The 25,450-nt window shown below is 43.0% G+C and overlaps 1 protein-coding gene across 2 annotated transcripts in view; it reads right to left on the reverse strand.

The window, feature by feature from the left end:
* slc25a25b (solute carrier family 25 member 25b) overlaps nt 1-25,450 on the reverse strand; it is a 67,526-nt gene that overhangs the window by 8,355 nt on the left and 33,721 nt on the right. The window contains exons 1-5 of one of the 2 annotated variants that reach the window (XM_060913101.1): nt 9,982-10,216; nt 6,339-6,465; nt 6,019-6,106; nt 5,185-5,296; nt 3,936-4,094 (exon numbers count right to left, since the gene is read on the reverse strand). In XM_060913101.1, the coding sequence (XP_060769084.1) occupies nt 3,936-4,094; nt 5,185-5,296; nt 6,019-6,106; nt 6,339-6,465; nt 9,982-10,140 (645 nt within the window). In that variant the 5' untranslated portion in view covers nt 10,141-10,216. Of the gene's footprint in view, nt 1-3,935; nt 4,095-5,184; nt 5,297-6,018; nt 6,107-6,338; nt 6,466-9,981; nt 10,217-25,450 lie in introns of those variants that run through there. The other variant, XM_060913100.1, reaches the window with a different exon arrangement.

Here is a 25,450-nt window from a genome sequence, read left to right on the forward strand (position 1 = left end):
AGACCGCCATTATAACCTTTGACCATATGCTTGCTTTCCTGTCCTATAACTACAGATGAACTGCCGCTTACCCTTCACCTACAGTCGGAGGAAAATGTTTGTACACCCTTTGGAATTTTTTACATTTCTGCCTAAATTGGTCATAAAACATCGCCTGAACTCTCCAGCAATCTTAAGAATGAACAAACAGTGTCTGCTTGAACTAAAACCACTCAAACAATTACATGTTATCATATTTTTATTGGCCATAAGATGGAAATATTGACAGGATAGGGAGGCATAAGTAAGTACACCCTTAGCTAAGGCTCATCCAAGAGCTAATTAGACTAATTAGATGATTAAACAATTTGACTCAGGTGTGAGCCAACCTGATGTCCAATCACTGAGGTGTGTCGTAAGCTACCCACCCCACTGGAAAACCAGTTAAAAGGTGTGTTTTGATGAGAGGCATGTTCTGTGCATCATGCCTCGCTCAAAGGAGCTGTCTGAAGACTTAAGACACAAAATAATTGATTTGTATAAAACTAAAAAGGGTTACAAAACCATCTCTAAGACCCTTGGTGTTCATGTGTCTACAATTAGAAAAATTGTGTATAAATGGAGACAATTTGGAACGGTTGTTACTCTGCCAAGGAGTGGCCGCCCTGCGAAGATCACTCCAAAGGCACTGCGAGTCATCATCAATGAGGTAAAAAAGAATCCAAGAGTGTCCGCTGAAGACTTGAGGAAATCACTGAAACATGCAGACATCTCTGTGGACACATCTACTATAAGAAAGACACTGAACAAGAATGGGATTCATGGGAGAAGGCCACGGAGGAAGCCATTGCTGTCCAGAAAGAACATTTCTGCTCGTTTGGAGTTCGCGAAAAAGCATTTGGATGCTCCTCAGCGCCACTGGAAAAACATATTGTGGTCTGATGAAACCAAAGTTGAATTGTTTGGGGGGAACACACCACATCATGTGTGGAGGAAAGTCGGTACAGCACACCATCAGCAAAACCTCATCCCCACCGTCAAGTATGGCGGCGGTAGCATCATGGTGTGGGGGTGCTTTGCTGCCTCTGGGCCTGGACAACTGGCTATAATCAATGGGAAAATGAATTCTCAAGTATATCAAGATATTTTGCAGAAAAACCTGAGGCAATCTGTCAAAAAGTTGAAACTCAAGAGAGGATGGGTTCTGCAACAGGACAATGACCCTAAACACAGAAGCAGGTCGACATTAGAATGGTTTCAGAAGAACAAAATTCACATTCTGGAATGGCCCAGTCAAAGCCCCGACCTCAATCCAATCGAGATGTTGTGGCATGACCTCAAGAAAGCCATCCATTCCAGGCATCCCAGGAATCTTGCTGAATTGCAACAGTTTTGCAAAGAGGAATGGTGCAAGATTTCTCCTGATCGTTGTGCCCGTCTAGTCTGCAACTACAGGAAACGTCTGGTTGAAGTTATTGCAGCCAGAGGAGGGTCAACCAGCTACTAAATCAAAGGGTGTACTTACTTATGCCTCCCTATCCTGTGAATAATTCCATCTTATGGTCAATAAAAATATGATAAAACGCAAATGTTTGGGTGGTTTTAGTTCAAGCAGACACTGTTTGTTCATTCTTAAGATTGCTGGAGAGTTCAGATGATGTTTTATGACCAATTTAGGCAGAAATGTAAAAAATTCCAAAGGATGTACAAACATTTTCCTCCGACTGTACTTAGCCACATAACCGTTATACAATCCGTTTGACATCCCATAATTATATCATACGGTCTCAACGTACATCTCCCAGCGGCATCACGAAATAAGGTTGAGTGAAATTAAACCTAGTTTTGCATTCAAGCTTTCTTAGAAGTGACCCTAAACCTTATTTCATTATTTTCCAACCAGGGGCTCCTTTTTAACCCTCTCCTATACATACACGTAAAATCAAAAGGACCCCATTAGTACAGCTTTATTTTATATATTTGGATATACATTTATATATGGATTATATAATCCAACTTCTGAAACATTTGGCACATTTACATGTGCAAAAATCTTTTTTTTTTTTAGGCTACTTGTTTGAGTTGTGTTTCTTTAGCACACATGGATTATGATGACTGGGATGACCGTACAAACCCATACAAAATGTAAGCGACATAAAAATCAACTAAATATAACAACTGATCATGGTAGACTTAAGAAAAAATAAAATTTATAATAAAAACAGGCATGAAAACGGGTCAGGGTGAAAAAGGTGAGAAGGGTGCGCGAGTGGTGACGTGGCCTCTGGTGTTGTTTTATTTTGTTTGGAGGGTCCTCCCCCAGAATAAATATTATAGCATCCTTACTAAGTATACTGTATTGACATTCGCACAAGGACATACAGTACAAATACATGTAGTTATAGTGAAATTATGTCCTGGAAAAAATGCGAATAATAGAACGAAGAAAGTGGAGAACACACAAGGAATAGTGATCTTTTTTTCCTTTTATTTGCCTGGACCACCAGTGTCTCCATGGCCCGCTTTCGCCGAGTTGCCCCATGTTTCAGCCTTGCCCGCTTCTCTCCTTCAGCAGTCTGTTTCTTGGCCTGCTGAGCACTGCAAGTTGCTTGAGAGCCATACTTGCTCTGCTGCTGCTTTTCCTCCTTGTTCACCCTCTGCTGGTGTTTGTATGTGGCTGCTGCAGAGTTAATGTTCTTGCACAATGTTCTGTCCACTTCCCCAAACTTCACGTCCTCCCTTCTAAAGAGCTGCATAGCTGTCTTCCCCCTGGACGTCAGCGTGTACTTGACCGTCTGTATTGCATTAAATGTTTCCACATTCATGTTGCCACTCCTTTGATCAATTACATCATTCATCAGACTAAATGAGGACTCGACTCGAGGTCCATGAAAGATGGAGAGGCAATGCTTAACCAGTGCACCCAGGGAGGGGTAACTTGTCTGGTTTGTCGAAGACATGACCCCACCACTCCACGATGCTCTCTCCCTCCTTAAAGCTGGGGATGGTCAGGTCAACACTGAACCGCACAAGTTCCCTCTGGATATCCTGGTCTGCTGGCAAGAGGTGCCCCAGCATACCACTCAGCCTGCCGAGATATGGAAGTACCTGCAGCTTTCAGTTCTTTTTAAATCAAGGCTGAATACTTTCTTCTTTGCTGCTGTCTTTTATTAAATCAAATTTGAGACTTTTAATTTGATTTCTTTCAGCACGGACAGCACTACAAAAAGGCGTCTCCACTATACAGCGCCCTATATAGTGAGTAGCGAGCAATTTCAGACACAGGGGTTGTCAAAAGACGTGCGCGCCCTCTTTCAAATGCTGACGTAATCAAGCCGGAGGTTTTGTTGGCAAATCAGGAAAGTTTGAAAAAAGTAGGAAATCCAGCTTCCAGCGGTCTGGTCTGCACTCTGACTGATGTGTGCACGCTCTGGCCAGCAGGAGAAGAGGCACGAAATGATGCTGCTTGCCCTTCGCAGCGAGATGTACTCGTCGCTATGGCGTCAATATCAAAGCAGGAGGAGGCGCAAACCGGCACGAACTGCGAAGCGACATCCTTGCCCTTTGGGTCAATATCAAACCCCTCCAATTTTTTTTTCTCATCGGATCTACACGATTCACGTAGGTCACCCATTTTGGTTTCAAAACGGCGAATTTTGCCGAAAGGTGAGGGATTTTCATGCATGTAAAAAGCAGTATACCCTTCTGGTCACTGGGTGTCCTGAAGCCCACTTTTAGAAATAGTATCTCAATTTTTTTTTTTTTTTTAAACATCTCTCACACAGTGTGAAAAGTATCTTTTTTTTTTTTTTTTAAATAGCTAAAATTTTTCACTAGGAAATCCAAATTATGCTCCAAAAGTGGCGTGCGCATGTAGGACTAGAGGAGATTCCTGTTTGCCCATCAAAAATTAATTTTTCCCCTCAGTGACTTCTTTTACACTATTAGGGCTTTACCTGCATGAGAACTTTGAGTCGATCCAGCGGAGCTGTACAGGTGCGAGACACCGCGCCAGCTCCACCTCCCGCCACCAGATGGCGCCACCACATCCCTGTCTTCTTCTCCTCTGCCGTGAACTCATCAGGCACCATCAAACTCTCCCCTACATCAAATATCTGCAAGGAGAGGCAAGCAGAAATGTCAGGACACAGCAAAAACCTGAATATACAAGGCGGCGGCTACTCCATTACTCCAGGTTGCTCTAATGGAAAGACGGACATTTAAAACGGAGTGGACATCACATCAGATTATAGCACAGCACTGTTGAATTCTTAAGTTTCCATAACAGCAGCTCTGACAGTAGTGCTGACTGCAAATCAAAAGGATTATATATTAATATACTGTACATATTTGCGTCATACAATCGCCGATACGCTGAAATATTCTGTTAGGAGACATTTATTTAATATTTATGGACAGTCTCCGGTGACAGCGCTTTGTAAAGGTCAGCAAGCTTTCTGCCATTAGAAAGCCTTCAGGACACTATGGTTTCTCAGCCACATTTAGTTAATAAGAAAAAAAAATGAGGGGGAAAAAAAAAAAGCATCTGGTGGAGACTGAACTGTTTATCGCTGCTTTAACATGAACAATAATGAACTTGTTTCTTGGACATGCTACATATCCTCCTTTAATTAATAATAAATTATTTGCCAAATTGCTGTGCTGTTTCAATCCTACACCATCCCACTGGTTTTCAACAGCTACTTAAAAGACTTGACACACCCAGATGAGAACCAGGACCTGGAGTCTGTTTCTACATGATAAAGACATGCTGGCTTTATCGGAGGCAAAGTGTGCGCATGGGTACTGATGCGCACACACACCATCAGCGTTCAACTTGATCACCACTAAAGAACATTTAATAAGTTACCTTTATCACATCAAAGCCCTGGTATTAAATCATTAACGAATACTACTATACAAGTAATAAAACATTGTTGGAACATGGAGATCCTGTTTGACAGGTGTATTGCAACTTAACTGAAGCTCAACAGCTGCGACTGACTTGAGACAGGATGTTCGAGTCTATGTTTAACTTCCATCAGAGGTATTCTCGTATCAAAGTCAGGGGTCAAAAATTGGTGCGGAATGTACAAAATGTAGAATATCATGACCAGGAATAATCCTGAGGACAAAGCTACAGGCTTCAAACCCATAGAATCCACAAGCTTTACCGGGGGGGTGGGGTGTTCAAATTTAGCTTACTGTTGAATGCTTCCAGTACAGGATGATTTCAGGGATGTTGTCTGCAGGATGAAGCAGGTGGTAGTCCCTCCATTCATTCCAGTCGATGGTCATTGTCCCATTCTTGTCCATGCTGTTTTTTTGGGGGGGAAATAAACAAAGATCTAAACTAAACATTCACTTCCTGTTGCTGCTGCTAACAAGTCAATTACAGACACTTCTCAGAATCTGCACCATCTTCCTGAATCCTAATAACAATTCTCAGTATCTTGTTCACAGCCATGTGGATGGAAAACAAGTTACTGAACATGCACTGAAATTTGAAATTCAAAACCCTTTTCTGAGCTTGGGTCCAAATCATCGCCATAATGATTAATATCTTACTTTATTCTCATATCAGCATCAAAATCAAGTGGCAAAAAAGTAAGCTTGACTATTTAAAAAAAAAAAAAAAAAAAAAAAGCTGAGATGAAGTGAAAGATGAGGTAAGCCAGGCAGCGCGAGAGAGATAGAGGACCGTTTACTTACTACATTATGGGAGCAAACACATGGCCCCGCCTAATTCTGAGAAAACACCAAATAGAGGAGGGGCAAAAAGACAGTGTGTGAGGAGTGAGACAGAAACAGGGATGCAGCAGGACGAAAGAGAGAAAGACAGATGCACAAAAGACAAACAGACCCACACAGAGTTGCCCGTCTTTACAGATCTACCTGATCATATATTGCCCATTTTATCCAAAGAACCCACCATACAGGTGCACTTTATTATTAATGGTTTAGCCACTTCATACAAAGCCTGAAACCCTGAGAAGCAAGCACTCTTCAGCTACATCAATAGAGAGATTGTGAACGAACCTTTTGAGGATTTTCTCAGCTTGCTGCTCTGAGATGTGGACACCCAGATCTCTGAGCGACTGCATGATCTCCTGCGAATCGATGTGACCTAAAACACACACAGAGAATGAATCCAAACATGGGGCCGGCATTTCCAATCACAAAACAGAATAATGGTCTGAGGATGGCTGCAGCATTTCTCTTTTAGATCAAAACATTATAAAAAATAAAAAAACAAAAACAAGCCCCAGTCCTCTGCCCTCAGGTGGATTATACATGTTCGACACGATGCAAATGCAGCAAAATCTGCAACTGCACAAAATACAGCAAACAACCCTTACCATCATTCTTCTTGTCGAGACTTTTAAAGACCAGCCGAAGCTTCTTCTCGTGGTCCCTCAGGTAATGCACAAACTCCTCAAAGTCCAGTTGACCATCCAGGTCTTTATCTCCAGCTTTCACAATTTTCTGAAATGACATGATGTGCAAAATAAGGCAGTTGGAACAAAGGTGAGGAAAACATCCCAGGCAATACAAAAGAGAATCTGGAAGTCACAGAGATGACGGATTTTGGAGAGCCGCTGGCAGATGGGCTTTGTTTGGCCAAGGCTGCTTTGAAAGGTCGGCGCACCATTATAGCCATTAGTGCTGTTTGTACCCAGGGCAATCCAAAGTTCATTTAGTGGAAGAGACGTAAACTTTCAGGAGCTGAGTGCTTCAGAGGGGTTACTGGTTTGAATCATTGAGTTTAAAGAGCTTTGAGGAATGAACAGGAATGGAGATGGAGGATTAATTTTTAACTTCATGCTTGACCAGTGAATGACATCACTCCACTTATTTATTCAGATCCTATCTGGAATATGGCACGAATCCAGGCACATCATACATTTTAACCAAGGGTACTTTTTTTTTTTTTTAAATAAAGCAACTTGATTAAATAAGATGAAATGCTCAACTATTTAATATGGCCATATAAAGCCTCTACAAAATTTGCCTGATCCATTACTTGAGGCATGAGGCTCAAAGTAAACTGGCAGTACTTCAGTACTGCTCATATCAGTGCTTCGAGGTCAGCGCGAACCCAGCGGCGGCCATATTGGAAGTCAAAGGTCGCCTGGGTCAGCGCATTGTTGTTCAGCGAAGCAAAAAAGGGGTGACAATGCCAAATACGTGCGTCATTGTTGGCTGTAGTAGCCGGGGAGAAAAGGGTGGCAAAAGCTTCCACAGACTCCCTAAAGTCGTGACTAACCCGGGAATTGCAGCACAGGAGAAAAGCGAACGGAGGAGACGACAGTGGCTGGCTGCCATCAACCGATCAAATTTAGGACAACTTGACTGTATCCGGATTTGTTCTGATCACTTTGTGACAAGTAGGTTAAATTGTCTTGAATTTCATAGTTACTAAAATAAATGTGATACAAACTATTATCTTTTCTATGTACTTTCAGCAATGATTAATGGATATATTTGTCACATTAGGTAGCTTATGTCTACTGCAGTGCATTGTTGCATCAAATGGCATTTAAGATCTAGGCCTAGTAATGTTTATGTACACATGCTGTTAGTACAAGTTACATACTAGGCCTACATTTGATTCACTGACTAAAATAATTTATAATTATAATAGTTATAACACCGACACATCGCAGACCCAACCGGACACAAATCTATCGTACGCTTCCATACTCTTGTAGTTCTGGAAATCCTTTAGTTCACAAAATGGACTTGGGTGAAACACTAGATAGTTCACAAGATCGATGTAAGTCACATGCGGCAACAAGCTGGGGTCAGCTTTCCATTCCTTCTCACTAACAGTGTATGGATCTACATTCCCAATGAAACGTACCTTCTCAGCATAACGCTCCCGTGCCTGCTTATCCAAACTTTCACAGTAGTGCTCCATCACGTCAGATGTCTAAATTCTTAAAAAATCCAAGCTTCTAAGCCCTCTAACGCGGAAACGAATCGGTGAATGTGTACTCCGAGTGCTCTGGAGCGAGTGACTTCCAAGATGGCCGCGCAGACCGCAGTGTTACTAATTTTTATCATCATCTCGGAGCCCTCTATTCCAAGAACTTGCAGATCTCATTTCATATATTCAATAGGTGTTCATCTGGGGCTTATACAGTAAAGTCCTTCATTAGCACTTTCACAGACCTGCTATCAGCCGTGTTCACATTGTGCCCCGACTGGCTGATGAAACCTTGTGCAAAACGAGCTGCTGAACTTTAAAACCCAAGGGCACTCTTCTTGGAGGTATTAACCTTTTCATGCAAATACAGACCTGCTAACCTTGAAAAGGAATAATGAGCAGTATAGGTGTTCTAAAATAATTTTATAATGTCCATCACAGAGACTGAGGTGCTTCCACATGACTGAATTTTCATTGCTGCTCAAACCAGCATATGAAATGGCGTTTTTAATCACTTTCTAAAATCATCATTACTATTAAAATTTGTACAAGTTATTCATTAGATTTGATGTGTCAAAACGTGGAGCTCTGATCCAAAATGTGTGAAGGCTTGCAGGTCTGGGAAATGAGCCAGGGTAATTATAGCACCAAACCATTAATTGACTGCATTACAGGGCATCACACAACACATATTTAACAATAAGCTGACCAAGTCTGAGTTAACCGCATCAAGATTATAATCCACCAGTTAGTATATTCAACACTACAGACCTGAACGTGTGTGCCATTACACGACCAAGTAGTTGCCACAGGCGATCATAGCTCACCTGATGAGCTTTTAAAAAAAAACCAAACCATTACCTGTTCTATAGTTATCGCCATGATCCCTAGACTAGTATTACCAAATTAAGCTCATTTAACATTAACGTTGTTACATTCTGAATATACAAGACCAGAATTGAGTATCTGTCTCATTAGATACACGGCCACTTTAAGAAGAGACACATCTAGTACAAGTTCGACAGCGCCTTAACACACAGCCTTGCCAGATAAGTGGGTCAATGTATCAAGGTTAAGGTACAGACAGCTATAAAAGTTAAATGCTTCCTGAGCAAACTATTGATCCATGAAGCTGCTTAGAATGAGTGTGTAATCACACTCATATGTACAGCTCTTAAACAAAGTGTTATAATAAGCAGGAATGTAAGGATTTATGTGAAAAGGCAAGTGGGAAAGAGCTCCAGTACCATCAGTTATTCATGTCAAACAGTACCAGAGATGACAATTCAACATCACATTGAATTCAGACGACTCTCAGAATGACGATCATGCCTTTAGAAAAAGCATAGAACTTAAATTTACAAAATGCCCTCTGAAACTGCTTTGTTGAGCGAGCACAGACTTAAACATGCAAACCCTTGATTTGATTCCGCTACCTAGTCAGTTTCAACTAAATGCAAATCAAAAAACTTCAAGTTTCCTTTCAAAAGGCTCTGTTCTGTTTGACTCTAGAATGATCAATAATAGACAAGTGTTTGATCAACTTTTCACATGGGGCTAAACCACTGGATACTGTGTGTGATTTGTATATTCTGTTACATATAATTCACCCATGTCTCACCATAAACATTTCAAAAGCAACACACGTCTCGACATTGAGCAAATGATAAATGAACTTGACAGTGGTGATAAGCTAACAATACCAAATGATCAAGACACATTTATAAAGTAAATCTGTTTTAATTGTACTGATCATGTTAATGCTGTTGAGCCAAATGATTCTAAGGTCACCCTAATCGGATCTGATGCAGGAATAGATCTGAACTACGTACGAGTGAACACAGGTCATTTGGATTAGCTTCAATGCCGCCATCACCACCAATGGGAGAGAATGAATGAAGAGTTTAAGCAGCATTACAGAGGAGGTTTAGAAAAAAAAAGTTCGCGTCATATCAAAGCCCATATAAACCCCAGCAAAACGACCAGGAAGTTAACAAATACAAACCGGGAATGTGAAAAGAAGACACAAGGAAACCATAATTTATAAACATGAGCTTTAAAAGAGAGTGTACCTGTCTCCACTTCCGGTATGTGTTCAACTCCTGAGACGGAAGTACTAAACTCAGCTTGAAGAGAGAATTCAGTTCAGCCGGTAAACTCTTCGATTCGAAATATTCACATTCAGTCGGGAGAGAATTAGAGACGGGCACGTACAGACAAAGGCACAGCATTTCCGGTAAAATATAATACTAATAAATAACCGTTTAAATAGATACTATAATAATAAATAGAATTAGAAAAGCGCTGAGCAGCACTGCGCATGAGAGCCGGCGCGCGCTCTAACATATTTAAAGCAGTGCTGTAATCCCGCCCATTGTGACGCAAGGAAGAGGGAGGGACTCGGTCATGCGATTGGCGGGAACAAACCCGCCTCTGATGACGCACGCGTTGGCGGATGTCATGCTCGTGGGCTCTGACGACATCGCGACCGCTGATTGGCTGCTCTAATTTCAGGGCGGATATCACGTGTCGTGTTTCACACTGAAGAGAAGTTTGACGAAAAGAACTGCGTCAAGTTCATACTGCCACAGTTTAGTCCGCTTTCTCCAAATCACAGATTAGATCAGATCTTTATTGATCCCCTTGGGAGGGTTCCCTCAGGGAAATTAAGATTCCAGCAACATCATTACAGGATAAACAGAGAACAGAAAATAGAGAAAAAAAAACTTCTAGATTAATTTAAAGTATTTACATATAAAAAGAATAAGATTTTTATAATAATAAATGCTGTGTCTGTACGTGCCCGTGCTCTAATCATCACTGCAAAACAACTTCTTCTGGCTGCTCCCGATTAAAGGCCAATTTATGCTGACAACGCAGTCCTCGCAGATAGCGTCACAGATGGCGTCTGCGTAGCCCCCTCCCCTTCGCAGACGCTCTGCGCACACCTCCCAAAAATTGTGACCGCCGCCGACAGCCTCGCAGACAAGAGGGCTCCGATTGGTCCACTCTACATCCGCTGTACACGCACTTCCGCTTCCCTACTTTCCCGGTTTGTTTTGTTTTCACTACCGCCATTTTTAAAAACACGAGCGAAGATGGAGCAGCACGAAGAGCGGTTGATCGAGGAAGTGAGGAAGTACGTACATCTATACGACTCCAGTTCTAGTCATTATAAGTAACCGGAGGATAAACACTCCACTAACCACACCCACCAACTACTCCTAGCGATTTCGCGCCCCCTTGCGTTGTGGCGGTGAATAACATCACGCACGCCTACTACTCCCCGCTCAATGATAAATTACAACTGTCTGCGAAAAGCTATCTGCGAAAGCCTTGTCGCAAGAGCATGCAGAGGCCCTAAGGGTCGCCACAACAGATCTTTCGTCTCTATTGCTCCGTCTTCCGCATCCTTCTCTACCACACCTGCCACTTTCATGTCCTCTCTCACCACATCCATGTATCTCCTCTTTGGCCTTCCTCGTTTTCTTGTGCCTGGCAGCTTCATCCTCAACATTCTCCTTCCAACATCTCTTCTCAGGATGTGCCCATACCATCTCACTCATCTCTCTTAGCTTAATTCCCAAGCTCTCAGCATGTGCTGTCCCTCATCCTGTCCAACCTTGTCACTCCTATCGCAAACCTGAACATCCTCAACTCCGCCACCTCCAACTTTGCCTCCTGTCTCTTCGTTAAGGGTACGGTCTCCAATCCATACATCACAGCTGGCCTCACTACTGTCATACATCTTACCTTTCACTTTTGCTGGGACTTTAGCACAAATGGCTCCCGAAATCCTTCTCCAACTGCTCCACCCTGCCTGCGCACTCCCTCACCTCATTATTGCAGCCCAACAACGGCTAGACGGAGCATATACCAACTTGCTTCGACGTGTCCAAAACATTCACTGGTCAGAGCATGCCACACAGGAGCGCATCTACGGAAACATTCCACCCATTTCCCAGACACTCACAAAGCGACACCTTCAATTTGCCGGTCACAGTCATTGGGCAACGGGTGAAGTGACCCAGTCAATTCTGCTCTGGAAACCAAGCGGCCGTTCAAGGAGAATGACCTTCCCCGATGTCATCGCGAGGGACTCGGGGATACAAAAATCGGACTTGGGGAGCGCAATGAACAACCGAGAAGCGTGGTACAAGGTGGTTGTGGGTATCCCGACCTCTTGAGGCTGAATGATCGCAGCCCCCCATTTTCCTGCACAGTTGACCCCAGATACTTGAAATCAACTTTCTTTACGTCTACTCCTTGCATCTTCACTACACTCATCCCCATTCTCAGTGATGCACATGTAGTCTGTTTTGCTACTGCTCACCTTCATTCCTCTTTGTTCCAATGCATACCTCCATCTCTCCAAGCCCAGCTCAACCTCCTTTCTGCTTTCACCACATATCACAAGATCAATAATCAATGCAAAACTAATTAATATTAATAATAGTAATTATTACTATTAATACTCATTCATCAACTGTTCATCTTTGGTAAACTCTTTATCCTGGTCACAGTGGTGGTGGATCTGGAGCCTCTCTCAAAAACACTGTGCAAGCTGGGAATACATCAGAAACATCACAAACCGCCATGTTTTGACGTTTACAGAAACATGGTTGGAGCCCTGCATGCCCCTAACTGTGCCATCGCACTGGAGGGTTTCACTGTTTACCAGCAAGACAGAACGAAGGACTCGAGGAAGTTAAGGGGAGAAGGCGTGTGCTTTATGGTCAACCTTTTCATAGGCCTGCGTCTTAGCAAAACACTGCTCTGCAGCTGCTGACCATTAAAGTTAGACCCTTTTACCTCCCTGGGGAGTTCAACTCAGTGCTCCTCTCAGCTGTTTATATCCCACCCCTGCACACACGCTGAAAATTCTTTAGCGCTGGACGAACTGTATGGCATCATTAATGGACTTGAGAACATGTACCAAGAAGCAGTATTTATTGTGTGGGAGACTTCAACGAAGTCAATATGAAGGTGGTCCTCCCAAAAATACCACCAGCATATTACTTTTCCTAACAGAGGTGATCAGACACTGGAGCATCGTTACAGCCCATTCAAGGACTGTTACAAACCTCTCCCTCACCCGGCTTTCAGAAAGGCAGACCCATTGTTCTACATTACTGCTACCCGCATAGGCAGAGCCTTAAAACAGGAAAAAACCAGTTTTCAAGCACGTTTACAAACAGGATAGTGAAGCTGAGGGGTCCTACAGAACTGCTTTGAGATAGCTGACTGGCAGATGTTTGAGGATGCAGCTGATGGCACCATCAGTGGATTTAAAGACTCTTTCACAGGTTGTATAAGGAAGTGCATTGATGTTCCAAAAGCCACCGTCTGCACATATCCAAACCAGAAACCCTGGGTTAACGGTGAGATTCGCATTAAGCTCAAAGCACAGACCTCTGCCTTTAATCCAGATGACCCTGACGCCTACAAAGTGGCCAGATGTGACCTCTGGAAGTCCATGAGGAACTACAGGAAAGAAAGCGGAATCCAACTACCACAGCTCCGACCCCAAACGCATGTGGAGTGGATTACGCTGCATCATGGACTACAAAAAGTAGAACAGAGTTAGTGTCCAGCCTACAGTATCTCTCCCAGAAGAGCTCAACACCTTCGCTCGTTTCAACATGGCAAACAAAGAACCTGCCATACGTCCTCACGTGGGCAGGGAGGCAGCTACACTGATCCTAGAAACGGCTGACGTGAGATGGTCCTTCAAAACGGTCAACCCTCTCAAAGCTCTGGGGCCAAATACTATTCCAGGCTGTACTCTCAGGGCTTGCACCAACCAGCTGGCAGAGGTGTTCGCCAAGAACTTCAACCTTTCCCTGAGACAGTCTGTGGTCCCCACCTCCCTCAAAGCATCCACAATCATTCCTATCCCTAAGAAATCAGAGTTCACCTGTCTGAATGACTACCGCTCTGTTGCACGGACAGTCCTCAGTCATGAAGTGCTTTGAGCAGCTGGTAAAAACTCATCTGCTCCTCCCTCCCTGAGGCCTTCAATCCTCTTCAATTTGCCTACAGATCAAATAGGGCCACAGAGAACGCTATCGCCTTTGCGACAGACACTACCCGTACCTACCTGGAAAAAGTGAATACTTACTCTTTGTTGATTACAGTTCGGCATTCAACACCATTATCCCTTTAAACTCGTCTCCAAGCTCGATGATCTCAGACTGGGGACATCCTTCTGCAGATGGATCTTTGACTTTGACAGGCAGACCCCAGGTGGTGAGAATCAGTAGCCACACGCTTCCTCCTCGCTGATCCTGAACACAGGCGCACCACAGGACTGTGTGCTCAGTCCCTTATTGTATTCCTTGTTCACTCACGAACGTACTGCTAAACACAGCTCCAAGAGCATCATTAAATTTGCTGACAACCATCTTGGGCCTCATTATGGATAATAATAAGACATACAGAGAGGAAGTGAAGGCATTAATCGCCTGGTGCCAGGACAACAACCTCTCGCTCAACATCAGTAAAACTAAGGCGATGACAGCAGACTACAGGAGACAGCAAGAGAGGACACACTGGCCCATCTACATCAACAAAGCTGAGGTCGAAAAGATCAGCAGCTTCAAGTTCCTTGGTGGTGTGAGCATCACGGAGGACCGCTCTTGGACAAAATACATGGACACTGGTTAGGAAAGCTCATCAGTAGCTGAAGAAGTTCGGCATGAACACCAACACCATCTCGAACTTCTATGGGTGTGTGGGGGAAATTTAGTGGATGAACATTCCTATTCTCTGCGTTTCTATGTGTTGAGCTCAAGTGGCCTAATATACTGAGAAAGATGTTTTTTCCAATGTTGTAATCACTTTTCTGTGGCCTTGGTGGTAATGAGCAGGGTGCTTGAGTTTGTCCTAACTACGCATCTTCTCATGATGTAACCACCTTTCCTGACCTCAGTGGTGATAAGCAGGGAGCTTGAGCTCTCCCTAACTTGCATCTGCCTGCACATATCCGAGCACGCCAGGTGCACACTTTAACAAAGCTTCATAGAAAATCTTGAGGCAATCACGTGAAGATGCAAGCAGTAAGCGAATGCCTTTAGAGTATAATAGATAACAGCCACTAAAACACAACTCAGAGTGCGCGTACTCTCAACATCAGAAGTGGTGTCTTCTATTCTTCTCTTTCCTTTCCTATTTTATGTATCTGTTATATGATCTATAATAAATAACTGAAAAGACGACTGCTAAGCGTTCTGAAGTGTTTATTAGAAATTTCCATTACAGGGTGCAATCAAGAGCTTGCTGATAGGCTGCATTACAGTACGGCATGGGAGCTCCTCTGCTTACAGCCAGAAATCGTTACAGAGTAGTGGAGGTGGCACAGCACATCACTGGCAAGAGTCTCCCTGCCATTCAGGACCTCTACCTCCAATGGTGCTTGCAGAAAGCACACATCATTAAGGACCAGTCATCCAGCACAACAGCTGTTGTTCTTGTTACCGTCTGAGAGATGATACAGAAACATGGCTGCACGGACGACCAGACTCGATAACAGTTATCATCAGGCCATCAGAGTTCTTAGTTCTAACAAACATTCCACACTGCACTGTACCACCTGCGCTTTTTATTGTTTACCAAGAGATCACCGGGAGGCACGGTGGTGTAGTGGTTAGTGCTGTTGCCTCACAGCAAGAAGGTCTGGGTTCGAGTCCTGTGGCCGGCGAGGGCCTTTCTGTGCGGAGTTTGCATGTTCTCCCCGTGTCAGTTTCCTCCGGGTGCTCCGGTTTCCCCCACAGTCCAAAGACATGCAGGTTAGGTTAACTGGTGACTCTAAATTGACCGTAGGTGTGAATGGTTGTCTATCAGTACGTTTACATGCGCATCCAAATCGAGCTACTGTCAGTAATCGAGCAAAGGGTCCCAGCAGGGGTGCCAGAGAAATCCAATCCGACATGCATACTGTGAAATCGAGCTATTGAGTGAGGTGCATTGCGCACCTGAGCCACAGGTGGCGCTACACGCCCCATCGTGTTGGTACACTTCCGGTTGTCGTCATGAAGAGCTATTCAAGAGTATACACAAAGGGACTACAGGCGGAAATTAGCATGTACTGCTATAACCTGGTACAGACATCTGTCCTTACCACAAGGATAATGTTTAATTTGTACACTGTCCCTTTTAAAAATAAAATAAACTCTAAACTCAAGAAGAGAGTGTTTGTAGTTTGTATGTACGAACAGAAGTGTTCCTAATAAAGTGGGCGGCTAAGGTGAAGTGTCATGCCGACCGAGGCTGTTGTGTTTCCCGCTTGTGGTCTCGTCACTCCCGGAAGGGGCAGTGCTGAAGTAAGTAGATCGAATACGTAGCTCGATAGGGTTTACATGCACCAAGTAGCTCGGCAGAAATCGCATAATCTAGGTCATGTAGCCCGATTGCGAGAAATCAAGTTTGGTTCAATTTCAGCCGAGCTAAGGTGTTTACATGCCATTTAGAACTTCGATTTCAGACGAGCAACGGCAGAAATTCGATTTTCTCTATGTGCATGTAAACGCACTGTACATGTCGGCCCTGTGATGACCTGGCGACTTGTCCAGGGTGTACCCCGCCTTTTGCCCGTAGTCAGCTGGGATAGGCTCCAGCTTGCCTGCGACCCTGTAGAACAGGATAAAGCGGCAAGAGATAAATGAGATGGGATCACCTGTTTACCAACATATCACAAAACTCTGTTTACACGGTCAATAATTTGTCTTTCAACAATTTGCAATTATTGGTACTCACATGTGTCACTTTTGCCAAATGTGCAATACTGGCACTTGCGCTACAACCACTCCCCACACTACCTCCTGAGATAATACATGCACATATTTTCCCATATGATTCAATTATTTATATTTCCACTTTAATATTTTATTTCCATTTTATATTTAGGACTTTGAATTTTTATATTGCTATACTGTTAAACTCCTGTCAGGCTCCAATGCTGAGAGACTCGTTTCTGGTCATCTCGTCCAATGCATTTCACTGTAAAGTTGACCCTGTGTTAACATACATATGACAAACAGAACACACCTGAGAAGGGACCCCAGTCAAGGATATGGTACGGTACTATGAAAAAATATGCATTTTTAATTTAATGCAATTTAATGTAGCCAGTCCACCTCACTTCTTCCAGCTTGTCCCACTTATGTATGTTGGGTTGGTGCCATGTGGACCCTATTGATCCACGTTATTAATTGGAGCATAGTTTTATGCTGGATGCCCTTCCTGCTGCAACTCTTCCATTTCCAGGCTTGGGAAACAACCAACCATTCACACCTATGGATAATTTAGGTGGGGTTTACATTAGACCGTATCAGCGGATCATCAGATTAACGTTTTTAAAAACGATTAGCGTGCACACAGCAACGCCAATACACGGATACGCTAATCACATTCGGCACGCAAGTTGAAATGTGTCAGTGCGGCTCATCGCTTCCTCCTCAGCGGCTGCGCTCCAAATCACTCCGCCCTGAACAGCGAGTGCCCTCTGGAGGGTGCGCACTCCGGCCCTGCGCAGCTCACAGAGCGCGCGAGTGTAGTGCACGAGCAGTGATTCGGGACTGAGCCGCTGTGTGCGCGTCACTTACCACTTGCAAGTGGAAGGATGGCAAGCCTAAAGACCATCATAACTACACAATGGGCAGTATTTGCATCAGTATTTGCAGTATTTTCGTACTTTTATACTCTTTAATGAAAGGTGATACAAGGCGGAAGTCCGCGCCGTTTTTCAGCAGTCGCGTCACATGACCAACGCCAGCGAATCAGGAAGGTGGATGTCACAGTGACATTGTCCAATGACGACGCCAGCTAGAGCTCAGCACAGCGTATCCGCGTATTCTCAATGTTTACACAGCACCGGTTCAGACACGATCTGGATTGAATACGTGGACCCTGGCGGATTCCCGTTTCCCCGGCGTTTTAATGTAAACGGACAGTGCATCCGCGAAGAAAACGAGACAGATACGGTCTAATGTAAACTTGGCCTTAGAGTAGCCAGTTAACCTCAATGCAGGTCTTTGGACTGTGGGGGAAACCAGAGCACTCGAAGGAAACCCACACAGACACGGGAAGAACGTGCAAACTCCACACAGAGGCCCCCGCCGGCCACTGGGCTCAAACCCAGAACTTTCTTGCTGTGAGGCAACAGTGCTAACCATTACACCATCGTGCCACAATGCAGCCAAGCCACCAACCGACATGTTTTTTGGAAGATAGGACACTGGACAACCTGGAGGAAACACAGAAGGACAGGGAGAGAACATGCAAAACTCCATACTCAAGGAGACTAAACCCAGGACTGTGGAGCCATGAGGCCACAATGATATGCAGCCCACTATATTATATCAAATAAGTGGACTAGAGCTAACTGTTGTATAATGTACTTTTGTTAAAAGTTTGAACAAACATTTTAAAATCCTACCAGAATAGTTAAGCACATGCAATGTTAGTCCCTGTCTGTGTAGCCCACATGATAAAAACACAAATCAAACACAGGCAATAAAGCAGCAATATTCTATACACTGTCCAAACAGGATCATTCCAGCACGTGACGCCAAACTGATCAGCCCAGTTCCTGAGTTCAGAAAGGTGCCCTTTATATTCAAAGAAAGATCCACACCCTCAACACCACCTCCTTACCTGAAATTCTCACACACACACAGGTGTTGGTATAATTGAAGCAGCAAGCTGACCTTTCTCCTTGCATCGCCTCACAGGACACGCCACCATAAACATTATATATTTATAAAGCTTAATGTAGGGCGGCACGGTGGTGTAGTGGTTAGCGTTGTCGCCTCACAGCAAGAAGGTCCGGGCTCGAGCCCCGTGGCCGGCGAGGGCCTTTCTGTGCGGGGTTTGCATGTTCTCCCCGTGTCCGCGTGGGTTTCCTCCGGGTGCTCCGGTTTCCCCCACAGTCCAAAGACATGCAGGTTCGGTTAACTGGTGACTCTAAGGCCCTGTCCACACGGCAACGGATTCAGGTGAATCCGATAAAATTGTTTATCGTTTCGGCCTGGCGTCCACACGGCACCGGCGTCCACACGGCACCGGCGTTTTGGGTGCCCCAAAACAAAATCTTTTGAGAACGGGTTCCAGAGCGGAAAGATCTGGCAACGGCGCCGTTGCGAAGTCGTCTGGATGAGTAGAACGGATTTGTTTACGATGACGTCACAACCACATGTGCTTCATGCCGGGTAGAAGTGTAACGAACTCCATGCGAGTTGTCAACAAATCCTATAACTTGGTTCATGAAACGGGCTTACAAAATATTTCCACTGTGAATATTTATTGTGTAATGGTGCAAAGTGTGAGAGAGAGAGAGAGAGAGAGAGAGAGAGAGAGAGAGAGAGAAAATAGTCCTTAGGGCAGAGTCAATCCCGCCAGCAAAAATAGGGAAAAAAAAAAAAAGAGCGATCTCACCTCTTCAGATGTTGGTTTAAGTCCTACAATACATTCCTCAAAAAGGGCGTAGAACAAATTATTAAGGGGGCGTCGTGGTTCAGGTGGATAAGGCGCCATACCATAAATCCGGGGACCCGGGTTCGATTCCGACCCGAGGTCATTTCCCGATCCCTCCCCGTCTCTCTCTCTCCCACTCATTTCCTGTCTCTACACTGTCCTATCCAATAAAGGTGAAAAAAGCCCAAAAAATATCTTTAAAAAAAAAAAAAAAGAACAAATTAATCCATCAATGTGTAGCATTCAATTTATTCCGGACCATTAAAGACGCTGCCTTCCGCGTAGAATCATACGTCATCCTCGCCGCCATATTGGATGGGTCAAAGCGGAGAATAAAGATGCCTCATTCATGTGCTGCGTTCAACTGTACCAAAAGGTTTGCCGTCCAAACGAGATCACATGGGATTACCTTTCACAGGTGAGACTGGAAAAATACTTTTCATTGTATTTGGTCATTATAACGTAATTTTACGAACAGATTTTTCTGACTTTGTGGCTAATATGAAGTCTCGCGCATAATAGTTTATGCGCATGCGTCCTTACTTCTTCTATTGTTCTGGTGTCTCCGAAGGGACCGTTTTACAGCGCCCCTAGAGGTGTGGCATGTGTATTGCATCGTTTTCAGCAAGCGTTGCCATATGGACCTGATATTTTACTGATCCGTTGCCCATGTGGACACGATATTTTTTTTAATAACATCTCGTTGCCGTGTGGATGTAGCCTAAATTGACCGTAGGTGTGAATGTGAGTGTGAATGGTTGTCTGTGTCTATGTGTCAGCCCTGTGATGATCTGGCGACTTGTCCAGGGTGTACCCCGCCTTTCGCCCGTAGTCAGCTGGGATAGGCTCCAGCTTGCCTGCGACCCTGTAGAACAGGATAAAGCGGCTAGAGATAGAGGCAAGGCAAGTTTATTTATATAGCACATTTCATACACAGTGGCAGTTCAATGTGCTTTACAGAAGTAAAAGCAAAACAGTAAGCAATAGAAAATAAAATTACATAAAATAAATGGGGAAGAAAAATAAAGAATTAAATAGTAGAAATAAAATAATAAAATGAAATAAAAGTTCAATTAAAAAAAACAGCAGAATAAAATATAATAAAAGTTAAGTAAAATTTAAAACATGGAGACTGTAAAAGGAAAGTTTAAAACATGTAGAGGTGACAATATTAATTTAGCAGAAAGCATCTGAGAACAGCTTGGTCTTTAGTCTAGATTTGAAGCTGCCAACAGCAGGAGCATTTTTAATGTCCTCTGGCAGTTGGTTCCATAGCTGTACTGCATAGTAGCTAAAAGCTGCTTCACCACACTTTGTTTTAACAACAGGTTTTACCAGTAAATTTTGCTGCTGCGATCTGGTAGATCTGATTGGGTTAGGCCGCTGCAACATAGAGAGGTAATTGGGCCCTGTACCATTTAGAGATTTGTACACCAGCGGCAATGCTTTAAAGTCAATTCTGTAGCTTACTGGAAGCCAGTGAAGGGACCTTAGAATTGGAGTAATGTGCTCTGTTCTTTTTGTTCGTGTGAGAACCCTAGCTGCTGCATTTTGAACCAGCTGAAGTCGTTTGATGGTCTTTTTTGGCAGGCCTGTGAAAAGGCCATTGCAGTAATCAACCCGACTAGAGATGAAGGCATGTACAAGTTTTTCCAGATCATTTTTTGACACAAGTCCTCTTAGTTTGGAAATGTTTTTTAGGTGATATAATGCCGATTTAGTGATTGCTTTCATGTGACTGTCAAAGTTTAGCTCGCTGTCAATGAAAACACCAAGATTTTTAACCATTTCTTTTGTTTTAATCCCCTTTGTGTCAAGAATAGTGGTAATCCTGAGTCTTTCATCTTTTTTTCCAAATAGAATTACTTCTGTTTTATCTGTGTTCATCTCATCTCATTATCTCTAGCCGCTTTATCCTTCTACAGGGTCGCAGGCAAGCTGGAGCCTATCCCAGCTGACTACGGGCGAAAGGCGGGGTACACCCTGGACAAGTCGCCAGGTCATCACAGGGCTGACACATAGACACAGACAACCATTCACACTCACATTCACACCTACGGTCAATTTAGAGTCACCAGTTAACCTAACCTGCATGTCTTTGGACTGTGGGGGAAACCGGAGCACCCGGAGGAAACCCACGCGGACACGGGGAGAACATGCAAACTCCACACAGAAAGGCCCTCGCCGGCCACGGGGCTCGAACCCAGGACCTTCTTGCTGTGAGGCGACAGCGCTAACCACTACACCACCGTGCCGCCCTATCTGTGTTCAGCTGAAGAAAATTGAGACATCCAGTTGTTGATTTGGTCGATACACTGGTAGAGACATTCAAGGGGGGCATAATCATTAGGTGATAGAGCAAAATAAATTTGGGTGTCATCTGCATAGCAGTGATACAAAATTGAGTTGTTCTTGATAATTTGTCCAAGTGGGAGCATATAAAGGTTGAATAGTAATAGTCCAAGGATCAACCCCTGGGGGACACCACAGGTCAAGGACATTGATGTTGAGGAACAATTTCCCATGGTAACAAAGAAGCGTCTATCTTTTAAGTATGATTTTAACCAATTGATAACTTTACCAGTCAACCCAACCCAGTGTTCAAGTTGATATAGGAGTATGTTGTGATCATCAGTATCAAAAGCTGCACTGAGGTCCAGTAACACCAGGACCGATGTTTTGCCTGCATCAGTATTAAGACGCATGTCATTTATAACTTTAATCAGCGCTGTTTCAGTGCTGTGATTGGCACGAAATCCTGACTGAAAGTTATCAAAACAGCTGTTTGATATCAAGAAGGCAGTTAATTGATTGAAGACAATTTTTTCAAGGATTTTCCTGATGAATGGTAGATTTGATATTGGCCTGTAGTTATTTAATACTGATGCATCCAGATTATTCTTAAGTAGGGGCTTTACAACGGCTTTTTTCAGGGACACAGGAACAATGCCAGTCTCTAGGGATGTATTTATGATTTGAAGCACATCTGTAATTATAAGATGAAGAACAGACTTTAAAAAGTTGGTGGTGGGCATAATGTCCAATTCAGATGTTGATGAACTGAGATTTTGTACAGTTTTTTCAAGAGTCTCGTAATCAAACAAAATTCTGACATTGTGTTGAAGTTCTGTCTGTGTCACTGGTGATTGCAGTTTTTCAATTTGCAACCGAGATATATTATGAGCAATATTCTGCCGTATTTTATCAATTTTACCTTTGAAGAAGGATGCAAACTCATTGCATTTATTAACTGAGAGAAGTTCAGGTGCTAATTGTGGTGGGGGATTAGTTAGCTTCTCTACTGTTGAAAATAGCACACGGGCATTGTTCATATTCCTGTTGATGTTGGAGAAGACGGTCTTGCTTTACGAATTTCATAATTATATTTACGAAGCATCTCTTTATGGATTTGATAATGGATGTGAAGTTTAGATTTGCGCCATTTTCTTTCAGTCTTTCTACATTCTCTCTTTAGCAGTTTAACAGCTGGGTATTGCTTCCATGGTGCTTTCTGCTCATCATTGACTCTTAATTTTGAATGGAGCAATATCATCCATAATTTGGGTCATATTTAAATTAAAAATTTCCAGTAAATCTACAGAGTCTGACATTTTAGTTGAGATCCGTGAGAGAGCTTGCTCAAAGAGAACACGTTGTCGTTTATGACTCTCCTACCCATAGTCGTTGAGCTGTTCTGAATGTGAGGAGACATAGAAACATCAGAGAAAACACAGAAATGATCAGATAAGGCCAGGTCAACAACAGTAGTAGAAACTGTGAGACCCTTTGCGATAACGAGGTCAAGGGTATGACCACGAGAGTGGGTCGGCCCCTGTACACTAGGTTGAAGTTGTCAATAAGTGCAAGTAGTTCTTTGGCATAAGTGTTTTCAGGATTATCTACATGCAAGTTAAAATCCCCAGATATAATAAGACAGTCAAACTCTAAGCAAATGACTGACAACAGTTCACCAAACTCTTCCAGAAAAACTTTGGCTGAATGTCTCGGAGGCCTGTAAATAGTTAATAATAATAATATAGATTAGAGATGCACCGATTGCAATTTTTTGGGCCGATTCCGATTTCCGATTTTCCATGGAGTGTGACCTGCCGATACCGATTTTGGCCGATTCCGATTTCATTTTTTCAAACCACTTCACAGCACACACAAAGACTATTTTCTTTTTATCTTTTCTTTAATAGAACATTCTGCCAGATTTTCAGTAATAAATTTTCAACACCTCAAAGGTTGAAAACAAACAAAAAGACATTGTTCTTTGTAAAATCTTTCTTCATGTTTGGTATTAACATATTAATTCCTGTAATAGGAAATTCACACAAACATTTTTTCTTTTCCCATCCAATATCTGGCACAAAAACAACTTCCCCCTCATATATTATTTGCCAACTGCTACGGAACACACTTTCATAAGCCTATTTACATCTGAAAACTTATGCCTTATAGAACCCATTTCTTCATTCAGTATCAAAATACAAAAATAATTTCCAGTCATACTTATACCACAGCCATTCTATCATCTTTGTCAAATGTGTATTTGTAGAGTAATTTCCAATGGAATCAAGTGCAACCAAGGTCGTAAAACAAACAAAAAGACATTTTTTTCTTTCTCTCTTTGTACAAATCTAACTAGATGTTTGGTAATAGGCTAACGTATTAATTCCTGTAATGGGAAATTCACACAACCACAAATGTTTTCTTCTTTTCACATCCAATATCTGGCACAAAAAAAAAAATTAACTATCGTGAATTTTTTTTTTTTGTTAACGGCGCGCGCGCCGGTGCTCGTTAGGCGCTCAGGACTGACACTGTTCTGCGCAAGCGCAACACAATCGCACTAGAAAGCATGTTCAAGCTGCCAGTGTAGCTGCAGCCTTTTTAGTTGCGAATTACGAGTATTTCCACTTTCATCTCTATGTGATACACAAGTTTTGATCGGCAGAAAATCGGCATATTTTAATTTTGACCGGCCGGTCGCCGGTCATGGCCGATCACGTGAAAATCGGCCGATTCCGATCGGCAGCCGGTCAATCGGTGCATCTCTGATATAGATAGAGATGAGAAGCTTAATGTAATCGCTACATGAAATATAGATGCAGACAGGACGGAATACAATAACATTCATCACAGCCCAACATGATTAACATTCTCACGTATCTCAATCTTCTGTTAGCTGAAGACAAACAAAAGCTATTTGAAACTTCGTGATATAACAACGAGACACTGAGGTCTACACGGATACCGCACCATTTCAGTCTCGGCTCATTCAGAGACTAAATGAAAAAACAATGAATGAGTAATATTTATAGCAACAAATGGATGTTGACAGGAAAGTCCTTTCGTTAAAGGAATGACCTAAAGCAAGACTTTATTTCATGGACCTCAATATTATATATATATATATATATATATATATATATATATATATATATATATATATATATATATATATATATATATATATATATATAATTACATTACCGTTCAAAAGGTTGGGGTCACCCAGATAATTGTGTTTTCCATGAAAAGTCACACTTTTATTTACCACCATAAGTTGTAAAATGAGTAGAAAATATAGTCAAAACGTTTTTCTGGCCATTTTGAGCATTTAATCGACCCCACAAATGTGATGCTCCAGAAACTCGGGCCAAGTTTACATTAGACCGCATCTGTCTCGTTTTCTTCGCGGATGCACTGTCCGTTTACATTAAACCGCCTGGAAACGGGAATCCGCCAGGGTCCACGTATTCAATCCAGATCGTGTCAGCTCCGGTGCTGTGTAAACATTGAGAATACGCAGATACGCTGTGCTGAGCTCTAGCTGGCGTCGTCATTGGACAACGTCACTGTGACATCCACCTTCCTGATTCGCTGGCGTTGGTCATGTGACGTGACTGATGAAAAACGGCGCGGACTTCCGCCTTGTATCACCTTTCATTAAAAAGAGTATAAAAGTATGAAAATACTGCAAATACTGCCCATTGTGTGGTTATGATTGTCTTTAGGTTTGCCATCCTTCCACTTGCAAGTGATATGTGCTGGGATCACACA

The sequence above is a fragment of the Neoarius graeffei genome, chromosome 28 (assembly GCF_027579695.1).
Source record: "Neoarius graeffei isolate fNeoGra1 chromosome 28, fNeoGra1.pri, whole genome shotgun sequence".
NCBI lineage: Eukaryota > Metazoa > Chordata > Actinopteri > Siluriformes > Ariidae > Neoarius > Neoarius graeffei.